This window comes from Loxodonta africana, chromosome 13, assembly GCF_030014295.1.
Source record: "Loxodonta africana isolate mLoxAfr1 chromosome 13, mLoxAfr1.hap2, whole genome shotgun sequence".
NCBI lineage: Eukaryota > Metazoa > Chordata > Mammalia > Proboscidea > Elephantidae > Loxodonta > Loxodonta africana.
Genome location: NC_087354.1, coordinates 69284661 through 69301975, shown reverse-complemented (window position 1 = coordinate 69301975; position 17315 = coordinate 69284661). Strand labels below are relative to the sequence as shown.

At 42.1% G+C, this 17315-nt stretch overlaps 1 protein-coding gene across 3 annotated transcripts in view; it reads right to left on the bottom strand.

The window, feature by feature from the left end:
• The window catches only part of ARHGAP10 (Rho GTPase activating protein 10), a 366346-nt gene extending 349728 nt beyond the window's left edge, over window positions 1-16618 (bottom strand). For 2 of the 3 annotated variants that reach the window (XM_003417542.4, XM_023557137.2), the window contains exon 1: window positions 16260-16614. In XM_003417542.4, coding sequence (XP_003417590.1) covers window positions 16260-16413 — 154 coding nt within the window. In that variant the 5' untranslated portion in view covers window positions 16414-16614. Of the gene's footprint in view, window positions 1-16259 lie in introns of all 3 variants that reach the window. The other variant, XM_023557138.2, reaches the window with a different exon arrangement.
• Window positions 16619-17315: the final 697 nt, after the last annotated feature.

Sequence of the window (17315 nt, the reverse complement as noted above, 5' to 3'; positions counted from 1 at the left end):
ACTTAATCACTACACCACATATAGGACTCACTACAGTTCAAGGCACTTTTCTAAATTCTTTACAAAAAATTAAACTAACCCTAGTAACCTTTTAAGGAAATAAAACAACTACCTTTTACAGAAGAGGAAACTAAGGCACTGAGAAGTAAAGAGCTTGCCCAATATGACACAGTAAGTCAGTCTCACTTCAAAGACCATGATTATTAATGACTCAGCTGTGTTGCCTTTGACTGACATTTTGCAAAAGGAAAACAAAGCTGACAGAGTGACAGAAGTACCATCTGTCAGATTCTCAAAAAAAGTAATAACATGCCAGTTTTGTCCCAAAAACATTGAAGCAAAGATCTTCAGGAGCATGTAGTATTTCAACACACTATTACAGACAGTCTCACCTAGTTAATAAATGAGAGACCTACATTCAACACTGTGCTTCAAAATATTGTTAGTTTAAAAAAGAGAAAATGCATGTGTGCACAGACTATTTCTACTGGTCTATTGGTCCCTATTGGTAAAGCCACGCTGTGCTCAAGTTCAACCTGAGGAAAGCACAACAGCACTTTTAGTAATAATAATAATGGAGTCCCTGGGTGGTACAAATGGTTAGACCATTCTGCTGCTAACCAAAAGGTTGGAGGTTCAAGTCCACCCAGACACACCCAAGAAGAAAGGCCTGGGAATCTACTTAGGGAAAATCAGCCACTGAAAATCCTATGGAGCACAGTGCTACTCTGACACACATGGGGTTGCCATAAGTCAGAATCCACTCAATGGCAACTGGTTTTTAATAATAACAATAATAATGAGAATTTATCACAGGTCAGGCAGAGTTCTGTGATCTTTTAATATGTAATGTACGGATTATAGAACACCACCCCATGAGGTAAGAGCTCTTACTATCTCTATTTTACTAATAAAGAAATTTAGGCACTGAGGGTTTAAGTAACTTGCCCAAGGTCACACAGCTAATAAGTGGTGGAGTCAACTTTATGGTCAGAGGAAATGCATTCTTTTTTTTTGGAGCATTAGATATCATGTATTCAGAGGTGAGGCGACACTGCTTAGGCCAAATTGATTTCCTCCAGCCACACACCTCACCATGACTCGCTACCAGTTGGCAATGGAATGCATGCGTTTGCACCCAAGGGCAGAAAGGCCTGTGGGTGAGGAGAAATCACACTCACCGTTGAAATATTAAGTGGCGCAGGATTAACATCTTCCTCTGGAAACACAGGGAGGAAATTCTAGTTCAACCAGGGAGTCAGGCCTAGCAGTGGCAACAGGAACTCAAGCTGTGATTCCCGTCAGTCTGAGAGTTTAAAGAGAGGCCTTGCCCTTCGAATGTCAAGTGTCAGGGGTTTTTCAGAGTGCGTGTGTGTGTGTGCGCGCGTGCGTGTGCGTGTATTTGTTTGTTTGTTTGTTTAAAGAAAAGGATGTCAGGGCTTTCTCAATACAAAATCATCCCCTTGGCAAGTCTATAAAGTATATTCCTGTATTAACCCCACCCCAGTGCGGTAGAGTCGATTCTGACTCATAGCGACCCTACAGCACAGGGTAGAACAGCCCCATAGAGTTTCCAAGGAGCGCCTGGTAGATTCAAACTGCCGACCCTTTGGTTAGCAGCCGTAGGTAGCACCTAACCACTACGCCACCAGGGTTTCCATTCCTGTATTAAAAAAGGATAACTAAATATAGCAGGCTATGGCTCCTACTTGTTTTGAGGCCTACCAGAAGGTATCAACCAACCCCTGCATAAAAATCATATTCATCTAATCTGAGACTGTCAGTTATTAGAACTAGTAATGTGATTTGTGTTTATGAATATGGACATCATTTTTCTCTTTAGATCCTAATATTAGAAGTCTAATTTCAATGAAGACTTTTAAATATTTTTCGCTATTGACTCAGATCAAGTATTGTTTATATACTCCCAAAATTTAAATAGGTTTGTTCTTGATTATTCATCAGAACTGTTAACATAAAATATCAAAAAGAAAAATATGAAATGTTCAAGATTTATGGACTCATTATTTAGATTGCTTTCAAAATTACCTTTTTTTTTTTTTAATTGTGCTTTAGGTGAAAGTTTACAGCTCAAGTTGGTCTCTCATACAAAAATTTATACACATATTATGATGTGACCCTAGCTGCTATCCCTATAATGTGATAGCACACTCCTCCTTTCCACCCGGGATTTTCTGTGTCCATTCAACAAGCTCCTGTCCCCCTCTGCCTTCTCATCTCACCTCCGGACAGGAGCTGCCCATTTAGTCTCGTGTATCTACTTGAACTAAGAAGCACATTCTTCAGGAGTATCACTTTATGTCTTATAGTCCAGTCTAATCTTCTTCTAAAGAGTTGGCTTCAGGAATGGTTTTAGCTTTGGGGGGACCACAGAGTCTGGGGGCCATGTCTTCTGGGGTACCTCTAGTCTCAGTCAGACCATTAGGTCTGGTTCAAAATTAGCATTTTAAAGTTTAAAAAATTAGAAACTGGGGAGCCCAGCATAGAAATGGAAAAAGGGCTGACACATTGTGGGGAAGGAAACAAAGGCCATGAAACACTTTATGTACAAACTATCAAAGGAGAATCCAGTTTGCTCTGTAAACTTTCACCTAATACATAGTTTAAAAAAAAAAAATCCCAGCTTATCCTTAAAATAACACTACCAAAAAAAAAAAAAAAGTATTCATTTGAACTTAGAATTCTATACTTTAAAACCAGCATTCAAATCTGAAATATATATATATCTCCAGAACACCAAGTATTCAAAATATATCACCCAGAAACCCATTCTAAAAAAAATTGAGCATCTTTTTCAGTCATTCAAAAAAAAAAAAATAAAGATTCTAAGAAAGTGAAAAACAGTGGTAAATAAATAAATATGTAAAACTTACAATTAAGTCTTAATAAATGTTGATCCATAATGTCGGAAAAAAAGTTTATAAAATTAATTACAATCAGGCTTTCATACTGAATAGATTTTCCAAATATATTTACTATTTGGCACAGATATAAGCTGCACCATAGAACATTGATTAAGGCTTTTTATTCATTTATCTTCTTTTTTTTTAATGCTATGTGTAGGAAAAAGCAGTTTGAACTCAATGAAACCGAGCTACATGTATCCACATGGATAAATCTCACAAGTATGTTGAGGAGGGAAAAAGAAACACAGAATACATATGAAACAATTATATAAAGTCTATAAACATGCAAACATACTACATATTATTTAGGAAGTGTGTATATGCATTAAAACGCTCGGGAGAGATAACAACCAAAATTGAGATAACTGCTCCCTCTTAGGCAGAAGGACAGGGTTGCTATTGGGGAAATATATTCTCGGAGAGTTTACTTCTTAGACTGAGAGGCAAGTATATGGATGTTTATTATGAGATTCTTTATATCTTTTCATATGTCTAAAATCTCATAATTCTTTTTAAATCCCTAACATAAAAAGGAAGGAGCCCTGGTGGCACAACGGTTGAAGCGCTCGGCTGCAAACCAAAAGGTCAGTGGTTCAAATCTACCAGCCACTCAGCAGAAGAAAGATGTGGCAGTCTGCTTCCATAAAGATCACAGCCTTGGAGACCCTATGGGGCCATTCTACTCTGTCCTATAGGATCGCTATGAGTGAGCGTCAACTTGACGGCAATGGGTTTTTAATGAGTAACATAATAAAGATGTTAAAATTTGCTCTAGTAAATGGTGGGGCAGGGAATAGGGAGGGAAGAAGGGAATAAGGGAGAAAGAGAGACAGAGAAAGAGACAGAGATTGAGATTGCGACAGAAAGAAAATGACATTTTTTTGAATGGAGGTCTGTGTCTAGTAATCGATCCTCAAACAACCCATCTCTGAATGTCTATATTCATAATACAAATAGGGAATTAGTTTTATTTATTTTTATAATCCTAGGGGGACTTAAAATTCATCAGGTTTTAAATCACAGTCATTATACTGAGATAATAAGAATATTCTCCTAACTAGATCATCAACTATACACACATTCCAGATAACACACATTGCGGAAGACCGCAGTTACACCCTTTTAAGGAGACAGCTTATTATCACAGTTAAAGGCTTTGGAGTTAGACAAATCTGGGTTCACATTTCAGCCCCGCCACTGACAAAGTGTGTGACTGGGCAAGCTATTAACCTCTCGAATTTCAGCTTCCTAATCTTTAAAATGAAGTAATAATAACATATTCCATAGAGTAATTCTTAACATTAAATAATCCCTGCACTGAACTGAGCACAAAGTAAAGCAAACAGTAAATGCTTAATGAAAGTTAGCTACTAGTATTATAGTTATTTAAATTGTATGCATTTTAAATAACATAAAACATTTTTCAAATGTGATTTGTAATTGCCTATCCGCCTAAGAAATGTAATTCCCTTAAAAGTAACCTATTAAACGAATTGTAATCTACAAATTTCTAAACGCTCTCCCACGAATCCAGAAATAAAGCCAAATTTGACTACGCATCTTTTCTTTAAATAAGATGTTGAAAGTCAAAGACAATGCAAGAAAACACTGAATCCCATAAAACAATATTACAACAGTTATGTTTCTAACATTAAACTTTATAGACAGCCTGTTTTATTAACTGTGGTCAAATAGAAACAATTGACCATATTCCCTGCCACATACAGTCAACAGTTACCTAATGCACGATTTATGGTAACCAACAGACTACTCAATATTTTTATATCCTTCATAATTCCTGCCTCTCTTGCAATGTAAAAATCAAAATCATAAAATGATAAACAGCTACTGGAGACACAGAATTCAAAACAGCTTCTTTGGGAATTTGTCCAGCGAACTCTGAGGATTCTTTTGTGAGACTAAGATGAGCCATTGGTGGTTCTGTAGTAGAATTCTCACCTTCCATGCAGGAGACCTAGGTTCAATTCCCAGCCAATGCATCTTATGCAGAGCCACCACCCACCTGTCATTAGAGGACTACGTGTTGCTTTGATGCTAAGCAGGTTTCAGCAGAGCTTCCAGACTAACATAGACTAGAAAGAAAGGCCTGGTGATCTACTTCCAAAAATCAGCCAACGAAAACCCCACGGATCATAATGGTCCCTCTGTAGCTTATCATAAGGAGGATGCAGGACTGGGCAGCATTACCTTCTGTCATACATGGGGTCATCATGAGTCGGGGGCAACATGACAGCAGCTAACAACAACAAGCAACTCGTAGGAAGATCCCTCTTAGGGATATCACTTTGGCTGCTATATGTGCTGTTATAGTTTCCTGTAACAAATACAAGCATTGTCCACTAAGTTTTTAGTGTTTCCAGCATGTTAAATGCTAGAATTAATTTCCTCCAAAAGTATCAGCGCAAGTTTTAAGTATATGAAGCATTCATCCTTGATGCTATCATCCCTAGTATGTTGAGTGGAGCTCTCTGGATCATATGCAGCTCCTCCTTGTCAGTCCCCTGAACGAGAAGCCTGCTGTTCACTGCTTGAGCTTCAGCTGTAGATGGCTTGCCAGATTTACAATGGCCTTAATGACACCTTCTACTTCATCTTCAAATCTTTGTGAATCAGAAATAAATTCTGGAGATATCTTCCCAAAATATCACTGGGCTTTGATTCTTCACCTTACTTTCAAGATTTTCCAGGGTCCTGAACTACATGCAAAATTTGAAAGCCTTTTCAGAGTTTGACAATTTTGTCCATCTTCTTGGTCACTGGGCATGATTTAGACAGATATGCTCTTGGGGGCAAGAAGCACTAAAAGATTAGATAACTGGGCCATGGACCAGAGCGACCATTCTTCAGGAAAGGAAAATGGTTTTGATATTAGAACCTATACCTGCAATTTAAAAGTTACATCATTATAGTTGTTAACCTTTGAGTCCTTATTCTAAGCACTTCACATGTATTATGTCTGTAACCCAACTACCAGCCCAATATGGTAGGTACTATTATAATACATGGAAACCCTGGTGGCATAGTGGCTAAGTGCTACGCCTGCTAACCAAAAGGTCAGCACTTCAAATCCACCAGGCACTCCTTAGAAACTCTATGAGGCAGTTCTACCCTGTCCTATAGGGTCACTATGAGTCAGAATCGACTCAACGGCACTGGGTTTGGTTGGTTTTATTACAATGCATGTGAAAGCTGGACAATGAATAAGGAAGACCGAAGAAGAATTGATAACCTGTGAGTTGCGGTGTTGGAGAAGAATATTAAATATACTGCGGACTGTCAAAAGAACAAAATAATCTGTCTTAGAAGAAGTACAGTCAGAATGTTCCTTTTAGAAGCAAGAATGGTGAGAGTACATCTCACATACTTTGGATATGTTGTCCAAAGTATCGGTCCCTGGAGAAGGGCATCATGCTTGGTAAAGTAGAGGGTCAGCGAAAAAGAGAAAGACCCTCTCAACAAGATGGCTTGACACAGCAGCTGCAACAATGGGCTTAAGCATAACAGAAACTGTGAGGATGGCGCAGGACAGTGCAGTGTTTCGTTCTATTGTTCACAGGGTCACTATGAGTTGGAACCGGCTCAATGGCGCCTAACAACAACAACATTATACTCTCCATTTACAAATAAGAACAGAAAATCAGAGACGCTAAGCAACTTGACCAAGATACCAATGCTAGTATGGGGTTTAAGTAGAATGGGGACCCAGACTAGTCACAGAGCCTATTCTCTTAATGTCGTACGCTACACTGTCTCATTAGCTACATCAAAGGTTAAACACAAAAATAATCTTCTCCTTGCTCCCGAAGCTCACTTTTCAGACAAGCATGTAAAACAAAAAAAGCATATAAAATTTTTAAAAGGCATATAAAACAGGAAAACTTGACAAATGGACACAGGGAACTCAGGGTAGAGGGATGAGCATGCTGTCACATTGTGGAGATTGCAACCAATGCCTCAAAACAATAAGTATATAAATTTTTGAATGAGAAATTAACTTGCGCTGTAAACTTTCACCTAAAGCACAATAAAATTTATATACACATATATATATATATATACATACATATATGTACGTATATACGCTCTTCTGTCTGTCTGCTTCCTTCTCCAAAAGTCAATGATCCTCCCTGATCTTCCACATAACCCAACAACAGGAGGTGGCCAAAGGACCTCCAGTAGTTGGTAGGGCAGGGGGAAAGCAATGTGTCAGAAAGACGCTAAGAGCATAGGAAGACTGCCTGTAAAACGTTCTAAATAAACGTGACTTGCTGATGGAGGACTCTAAACAGGAGTTATTCTAAATGGAGTCAAGGGCCACTTGCAGTGAGTAAAGCACTTAAAGCTGAGTCTGATCTGTAATCATTTTCACAGCAAGTTGACATTCACACTAGATACTCATGTGCTGTAATAAAACCCCAACTGAGAGTTTAAGACTTATCCCAGGTGATGCACCAGATTGCAGGGGAGTCCAGGGTGATTTCTTTGGGGCAAAGAATATACATAAGTATTTGTTTCCATTCAAGGAAAAGTTGTATCTGTAATTTATTGGCAGTTTTTAAATAGCATTTTACTGTCTATACCTCTCTAATTTACATTTAATGGGAGCATTAGCACCAAATTTACAATTACACCACTCCATCAAAATTTGGGTGTTAGGTTACAGAAAATTCAACTCAGACTGGCTTATGTCATTTAACAAGATATTCAGAGGTGGGCTCCAGGCACAGAACAATCATGGCTCGCATGATAGCATTCCAAAAAAAAAAGGCCAAACCCATTGCCTTCGAGTCGATTCCGACCTATAGCAACTCAATAGGATAGAGTAGAACTACCCCGAAGGGTTTCCAAGGAGCAGCTGTGGATTCGAACTGCCAACATTTGCTTAGCAGCTGAGCTCTTAACCATTATGATACCAGGGCTCCAAAACAAAATTAGGAACCCAGATTCAGTTTGCTCTCCACTCCACAGTCCTTACTCTCAGGTTGGCTTTATTCATGGTCCCAAGATTGCAGTAGGCATTCCTGGCATCACAACCAGGCATCAAAGGGAAAGAGTAAAGAACTCTTTTTTTTGAGTCCCCTTAGATGAAAAGAAACCTTTTCTTGAAATCTCTGGCAGGCTTCCTATCATGTCTCCTTGGTCAAAATCAAGATACATCCTCATTTTTAAACCAATTAAAGGAGTCTGGTGGCCCAATGGTTAAGTGCTAGAAAACCCTATAGGTCAGTTCTACTGTCACACGAGATCGCTATGAGTTGAAATTGACTTGATGGTACCTAACAACAATTAGCTCAAAAAAATGGGTTTACCATACAAAAACCAATAAAGAGAACTACAAAAAGGAAATCAGGAAAACAATACGATTTATAATAGCCCCTAAAAAAATAAAATACTTAGGAATAAATCTAACCAGGAACGTAAAAGACCTATACAAAGAAAACTACAAAACACTACTGCAAAAAACCAAAAGAGACCTACATAAACGGAAAAACGTAACATGCTCGTGGATAGGCAGACTCAGCATTGTGGAAATGTCAATTCTACCCAAAGCAATTTACAAATACAATGCAATCCTGATCCAAATATCAACAGCATTCTTTAAAGAGACAGAAAAGCTAATCATTAACTTTATATGGGAAAGGGAAGAGGCCCCGGATAATTAAAGCACTATTGAAGAAGAAGAAAGTAGGAGGACTCGCACTATCTGACCTCAGAACCTACTATACAGCTATGGTAGTCAAAACAGTGTGGTACTGGTACAACGACAGACACATTGACGAGTGGAACAGAATTGAGAACCCAGATGTAAATCCATCCACCTACAGTCACCTGATCTTCAAAAAAGGCCCGAAGTCCATCAAATGGGAAAAAGACAAGTCTTTTTAACAAATGGTGCTGCCAAAACTGATGTCCATCTGCAAAAAAATGAAGCAGGACTCCTACCTCACACCATTCACAAAAATACATTCAAAATAGATCAAGACCTAAGTACAAAACCAAAACCTATAAAGATCATAGAAGAAAAAAAAGAGTCAATGCTAGAGGCCCTAATTCATGGTATTAACAGGATACAAACCATAACTAACAACACACAAACTATAGAATATAAGCTAGATAACTGGGATCTTCTAAGAATTAAACACGTTCATCAAAAGACTTCACCAAAGAGTAAAAAGAGAACCTACAGACTGGTAAAAAAAATTTGGCTATTACAAACCCCGACAAAGGTCTAATCTCTAAAATCTACAGGAAAATCCAACACCTCTACAACAAAAGGACAAATAATCCAATTTAAAAATGGGCACAGGAAATGAACAGACACTTCACCAAAAAAGACATTCCAGCAGCCAACAGACACATGAGAAAATGCTCACGATCTCTAGCCATCAATCAGAGAAATGCAAATCAAAACCACAATAAGATACCATCTCGTCTCCCCCTTCCCCCCATTACTGGCACAAATCAATAAAACAGAAAATAACAAATGTTGGAGAGGCTGTGGGGAGATGGGAACTCTTATGCACTGCTCCTGGGAATGCTAAATGATACAACCATTTTGGAAAACAATATGGAGCTACCTTAAAACAAAATAAAACCAAACCCAGGGCCGTCGAGTCAATTCCAACTCATGGCGACCCTACAGGACAGAGTAGAGCTACCCCATAGAGTTTCTAGGAGTGCCTGGTGGATCCGAACTGCCGACCCTTTGGTTAGCAGCTGTACCACTACTTAACCACTATGCCACCAGGGTTTCCTTAGAAAGCTAGATATAGAAATACCATATGATCCAGCAATCCCATTCCTCGGAACATATCCTAGAGAAATAAGAGTCATCACACGAACAGATATATGTACGCCCATGTTCACTGCAGCATTGTTCACAATAGCAAAAAGATGGAAACAACCTAGATGCCCATCAACAGATGAATGGATAAACAAACTGTGGTACATACACACAATGGAGTATTACGCAACGCTAAAGAACAACGATGAACCTGTGAAGCATCACATAAAATGCATGCAACTGGAGGACATTATACTGAGTGAAATAAGTCAATCACAAAAGGACAAATATTGTATGAGATCACTACTGTAAAAACTCATGTAAAGGTTTACATACAAAAAGAAACAATCTTTGATGGTTACAAGGGAGGGGAGGGGTGGGGATGGAAAAACACTTAATAGACAACAGATAAGTGGTAACTTTGGTGAAGGGTAAGACAGTGCACAATACTGGGGAAGCCAGCACAGCCAGGCAGGGCCATGGTAGCTCACAGACACATCCAAACTGCCTGAGGGACCAAACTGCTGGGCTGAGGGCTGTGGGGACCATGGTCTCAGGGAATAGCTAGTTCAATTGGCATAACAGAGTTTATAAAGAAAATGTTCTACATTCTACTTTGATGAGTAGCATCTGGGGTCTTAAAAGCCTGTGAGCAGCCATCTAGGATACTCCACTGGTCTCACCCCTTCAAGAGCAAGGAAGAATGAAGAAAAGTAAAGACATAAGGGAAAGATTAGTCTAAAGGACTAATGCACCACATCTACTGAGTCCAGTACAACTAGATGGTACCCAGCTACCACCACTGACTGTTCTGACAGGGATCACAATAGAGGGTCCCAGACAGAGCAGGACAAAAATGCAGAACCAAAATTCTAACCCAAAAAGAAAGACCACACTTGCTGGCCTGATAGGGACTGGAGAAACCCTGAGAGTACGGCCCCCAGACACCCTTTCAGCTCAGTAATGAGGCCTCTCCTGAGGTTCACCCTTCAACCAGAGACTAAACAGGCCCATGGAACAAAACAAGACTAAAGCGGAGCACCAGCCCTAGGGCAGGGACTGGAAGGTAGGAGGGAACAGGAAAGCTAGTAATAGGGAAGCCAGGGTTGAGAAGGGAGAGTGTTGACATGTCGCAGTGTTGTTAACCAATGTCATAGAACGATGTGTATACTGTTTGATGAGAAAATAGTTTGTTCTATAAACCTTCATCTAAAGTTAAATAAAAATAATTTTTAAAAATAGGCAAATTAAATGAACAGACACATCACCAAAGAAGACATTCAAGAGGCTAAGGGACACATGAGGAAATGCAAATCAAACCACAATGAGATACCATCTCACTGTCCCTCCTCCCCCAAGACTAGAACTCTTTGCACTGCTGGTAGGAATGCAAAATGGTACAATCATTTTGGAAAAATGATATGGTGCTTCCTTAAAAAGCTACAAATATAAATACCATATGATCCAGCAATTCCACCTCCTGCTGAGAATTTACATTTCCACCAAAATTGTACTGAATCAAAATCTACATTTTAAACAAGATCCCTGGGTGATTCTTACGTATAATGCAAATTCTCAGTATGGGGTCAAACCAGAATGAAAAGTTGGAAGCCCTGGCCTGAAGCCCTGGTGGGAATCAACTCAACGGCAATGGGGTGAGTTAGACTAAGTAGAATTACCCCGAATCACCTTTCCCTGAGTCACTCAGGAATCGGGCAGTAAAACACCTGAACAAAATCTGGATTCTTTCAGAGAGGGGAAAAAGGCTGTTGGTTGGGCAACCAATGGAGTCTGTACAACCACGTCACATTTGGGTTTTCAAAACCATTTTAACATCATTTCGTTCAATCCTCAATGATTTCTGCACCAGTCTCATCTTACAAATAAGAAAACCAAGGCTCAAGTTTACAAAGAAGTGAAATTCTTTTAAGTCTTCCAAATTTCAGTATGTTTCAGCGCAATGACAACTTGAAAATTTTCCCCAGAAGGAACTTCCACAAGAACCGTTTCTCTGAAATAATAAATACAAAGACAGTGAAAGGGAGCTTTTATGTTGTCTTGAGGGAAAGAAAGCAAAAATCATTAAAATACTGAGGCCTAAAAGAAGTACTAGAGCACTGGTGTCACAGTGGCTAAGCACTTGGCTGTTAACCGAAGGACTGGTGGTTCTAACCAACCAGCTGCTCCACAGGAGGAAGATGTAGCAGTCTGCTTCCCTAAAGATTACAGCCTTGGAAGCCCTATTGGGCAGTTCTACTCTGTCCTATAGGGTTGCTCTGAGTCGCAATCAACTCAAAGGCAATGGGTTTGGTTTGGGGTTTTTTTTTAAAGAAGTATTAAAACCGAGGCTCAGAAGACCCTTACTCTGCCACTAACAAAGTCCCTTACATCCTTCTCTGTGTCTGTAACAAGAACAGGCTCACTTCTGAGGGCCTACTCCAGCTTTAATAGACAGACAGACACACACACACACACTGCCAGCCAATCTAAATTTACTAAAGACATTTCATCTAGCTGTGTATAAGTGCTAGGAAATGCTGGTAGCATAGTGGTTATGAGCTATGGCTGCTAACCACAAGGTTGGCAGTTCAAATCCACCAGGCACTTCTTGGAAACCCTATGGGGCAATTCTACTCTGTCCTTCAGGGTCACTATGAGTTGGAATCGACTTGATGACAATAGGTATGTAAGTGCTTAATAGCTGTAAGGACTATTGTCTTTTTAATACTTCCCTACAGAATAGAATGTCTTTTTCTCAAGAACACCTAATGTAAAATTTGTAAGAAAAACATATATGACCTATTGCTGTTTTCTGGCAAATATACTATACATTTGTATGAATTATAAACACCAGAAACTACATAGACATCGCATAAAAGGCTAAAAAAAAGTTTAAACTACATTGAAAGAGGACACTGATTATTTTAGGAAAGGAAAAAAATGAAAAAGGACTGAAAAACCATTTTAAAGAGTCCATTGAATTGAGTAACTGACCCCCAAATCCACCCCATTCACCACACAGGTCAGTGGCCCATGTGTCCCCACCCCACGGCCACCTCCTAATTCACTCTATGAACAAATGTCAAATATCATTTCTACACCATCTCTTTCCCATTATGTCAGGCTTCTGCTGAAAAAGCTTTAATGATCCTTGACAGGATAAAGTTCACATCCCCAGCCTACTTTTATGGCCTTCCATAACCTGAAACTGACTTTTCAGTTCATCCCATTCTACTCTCTGAAATGAAATCTCCATTGCAGCCAAACTGGTCTCCTCACTCTTCCCCAAACACTGCAAGTATTCTGGTTTCTTAGCTCTCTCCAGTCTGAAAACGTTCTAGGCCTTACTTAAAATACCACTGAGTTCCAAAACTTCCAGCTAACCTTCTCCACTATAGCATATCCAAAATCCATTGTCTTCAAGTCGATTCTGACTCAGAGTGATCCTGCAAGACAGAGTAGAACTGCACCATAGAGTTTCCAAGGAGCAGCTTGGTGGATTCAAATTGCTGACCTTTGGGTCAGCAGCCGAGCTCTTACAACGTACAACAGACTCGTATTCCTGGTAAAGTAAGAATACTTACTTGTCCTTGAATTTTTAACCATTTAACTTTTAGGTCTGTGTATCCTTTGTTTCTTCAAGAACTTAGCACTGTGCAGACAGGAGTTCAATAATGTCCCCCAGACTGAAGTGAATTTAACTAAAGGATAACAAACTGGAGGGCAAGAACCTCCACCTTATTGTTCCCTTTACATCTTGATCTCAATGTTTAACAAAGTATAGGTGCTGACTGCTAAATAACTGAACTCAGGAGTAGCCTTCAAGTCCTACAGAACCTCCACCAACTTCTTTAAATATTTACGGAATAGTCAAAGCATCAAGACAGCCAAGTTGTATAAATCCAGCAAGTATTTAGTGCAGGCAGGAAGCATCTTACGAGGCAATTAAAAACAGAAATCACTTAACACACACAATCCTGAAAATGCCTTTTTTGCAAAACGGAAGTGTAAAGCACTTGGAATATAAACTATCTGGCCGAGTCGATGGTTATTCTTTCTGTAGATGGTCCACCTACTGCCCTTTCTCTTGACTCTCAGATGTTATAGAAAGGCTCTACTGGTTTAGTGAACGTTTGACCTAGGTTGCAATCTCAAATGACCTAATCAGGCAATTTCCCAATGCTGCATATCCTTACTAATACCTCTAAGAAGTAGGGCAGAAGAAACCAGACACAAGGAATTAAGTGATCTGTCCAACTGTCATGTAGCCAATCCAGAACAGTAAAGAATTAAACTCAGGTCTCTTAAATCTACCTAGTCCTCTGAGCCTTTGGAAAGAGAACTATCAGTACACTATTTATGGGGCAAGCTGAGCAAACACAGACCTTCCTAACTAGCCAAAATGCCTAAGTGCTAAATCTGTATTTTCCTCTTCTTCTGGGAAAGGATTAAAGTTAATTAAACATAACTGAGAAAAAAAGATACTTTCCAGTTGCTTTCTTAAGCGTGATTACCAATTATGTTTCTTATGATAAAGCACCAGAATCAAAACGAGTAAGATGCCGATTCACAAATTCAAGAAAGTCTACGTTCTTGGGAGGAAGGCTGACAGCTGGCTCCCCAGATGCACTAGCTGCTGCTGGAACACACGGCATGCATCCTGTTGGCAGAAGAACTAAAAGGCAGTCATATAAATAGCCTTCTACCAGTGGCCAAACTGGCTTTGCCATCTGCCTCTCTCCACACCAAAACCTCCCTCCTCATCCCTCTAGCTCCAGAGGGAGCTGCTACAGCCAGTAAGAGAGGAGAAGAAGAGAAGGTACACTCCCCCAGCGTGACATTGGTTAACCCCAACCAAAGAAAGGAAAGAGTCTTCTCCCTCAGCCTGACTCCGCCCCTCTGTGCTCTTCTGCACACCTCTGTCTTCCAATACTTTCATCCCAACCTACAGACAGCCTCTTTCCACTTCTCATCCAACACCTATACCAAGGAAGTAAAGAACCAGCAACCAAACAAAGTGATTCACAGTCTGGACTTTGCAACACCAAAGATGTCACAGAGCCCAAAGGAACTTTGGAGATTATCCAGGGAAGTTCACTGACTTGCTTCCAAAATTACACGGATGGCTCACAACATTTTTCCTATTAAAATTTATTTTAACTCATTCATTAAATGAATATTTATTTGTGGCAGACGCTGTGCTGGGGTACTTGGGACAGAATGTTTTAATTTTCCTTAATTAAAATTTGGGGGGGAGGTGGGAGCAACATGAGATATTTTTCTCAGAGGTGGTATCTACAAACATGTATACAAGGTACAAACTCCCAAAGCTGGCAATCACTGAATTTAGGGACTGAAGAAATGATAAAGCCCCTAACGATTCAAATCTGCTAGGTTGCATACTGCCCTTGTCTTCTTTATCTGTATGTAGGTTGTTTAAAGAGTTAGGAGAAGGGGGAACTTAAAGGCATCCTCAGAGGGGTCCTGAGGCTGGTCAGGTTGCCCAGCTCCCCACGCCAACTAATTTCTCCCCACTTCCCCAGCAACATCACCAACTCAGTGTTTCAGCATGAATTTCTGCCAACCTCCCTCCTTGGGAACTCTGTGGGGCAGTTCTACTCTGTCCTATACGGTCGCTATGAGTCGGAATCAACTCGATGGCAGTGGTAGGTCCCTCCTACAATACTCTCCTCAGCTCTACTAACTAGTCTTATCTCTTTCTTCAGTGCCCACTTGGAGTTTTTCAAAAGAGAGAATAAGGGAGGAAGACATGGAGCTTGACGGGGTGGAATTCCCTATTTGCAGGCAATGCTCGCCCTGGCGAGAGGGCAGGCTAAGCGCTCACCCTTGCAAGTCTCAATCTTTGAACTCTCCTCAAGGCAGGAGGGAAAGAATGTGCGCAAATAAGCACAAAGCCAGGTGGACTTTCTGGTTTGGCACAGTTGAATGAATGACCCCGGACAAGGCTGCCGGCGACGATCAGAAAATGAGACGGAAGGGGTGCAACGTAAAGGACTTCTAAAAGGATTCAACACCGAGCAAGTTCTCAAAAAATACCCAGGAAAGTTCTTTTGAGAAATCGCAAGACAAAACTTGCAAGATTGAAGCTTGTTTTGTAGAGGATTTGAGCAGCTTCAGGATGCAGTAAAACCTGACTCCAGGAGGTGAGTGCTATGGGTCTGTCCAGCGGGGAGCGCGGACACCGAGGGGTGCTCGGCTAGAGCCGAGTCGGGGCTCCCGGGCGGCGCGCACTCAGGCAGGGCTCCTTATCCCGCCGCTGCAGATGGGCAGGGCAGGGAAAGGGACTCGCCACTGGCCTCCTGGGGGAGGTATGACCCACGTTCCGAGCACAGGGGCTGGTCCAATATGAATCTCCTGTTCCTCCTCCTGTGGGCCCTGGGCACTGCCTGGCGCGGCCTCCGAGCTCCGGACCGTAAGTATCCCGCCGGGAGAGGCTCCTCCCGGCCTCGCCAAGCCGCAGCCCTCCCGCGCCCGGGTCCCCGCCAGCCTCTCCGGCCGCCGCTTACTTTTGGTCGCAGCGATAAGGTTCTTTCCGTCCTTGATAAGCTCTTTGATGAACTTGTTGGTCCTCTCGAGCTCCGCTTCGTGGGCACGAATCCTCTCCCTGAACCAGGGGCTGTCGAGGTAACAGTCGCTAAACTCCAGGGGCTGCAGCCCCATGACGGCAGCGGTCTGCGCGCGGCGCCCGGAGCCGACAGACCCTCTACGTCGCCGGCCCGGCTCCGCGGCCAGGTGCTGGGCCGAGCAGGCAGGAAGCCCCGGAGAAGCTAGCAGCGCCGGGCGCGCGGAGATCGCGGCTCAGACATGTCCCGGGGAGCCGAGCCTCAGCCGCCGAGGAGCCGCCGGCAAACGAGACAGCGAGGGAGTGAGAACCACAGCGCCCCGCTCCCGGCGGCCCCAGCCAACCTTCGGCGCCCGCGGCCCCGCCCCGCCGCCCGGCCCCTGCGCCCAGAGCCTCCCCGGGGCCCGAGGCCTCCCGACCGCCCCGCCCCGCCCCGCCGCGCGCCCCGCCCCGGGCACCTCCCGCGCCCTCCCCGTGCTCCTCCGCTCGACCCTGCTTTTTCCTCCGCCTTCCTTTTTCCTCCCCTCCTTTTCCTTCCCCAGACGCTTCTTTCTTTCCTTCCCCGGGCCAGTTGCCCCTCCTCTTCCTTCCGAGGCTTCCTCAGTCAAGAATTTGCTTCTGGGGCTTTCCCCCATTTCGGAGGCGCGTGCCCTGCCCTGTTCTTCGGCCCCCATCTCCGGGGTGACTCCAGTCTGCTCCTCGATGCAGGGAACTCGACCGGGAAAAGGAAGGAGCGTCTTACTAGCAGTCTCTAATCGCCGCAGCCGGGCTACATAACTCAGGGGCGACCTGGTTTCCTGGGGAAAATATTTGACTAATTTACCCTGGAATGGACCCTGAGCACTGAACGGACTCAAAAGCGGAGCTATTTGCTTTATTCCCATTCCTCGTTTAAGATAAAATGCGTCTTAAAATTATAGATTTTAGATTGAAAGTTTGTCATGGGCAGGGGCGCCTTCTTGGTGGCCCAGCAGATCCTATTACGCTTTTCTGTGTATCC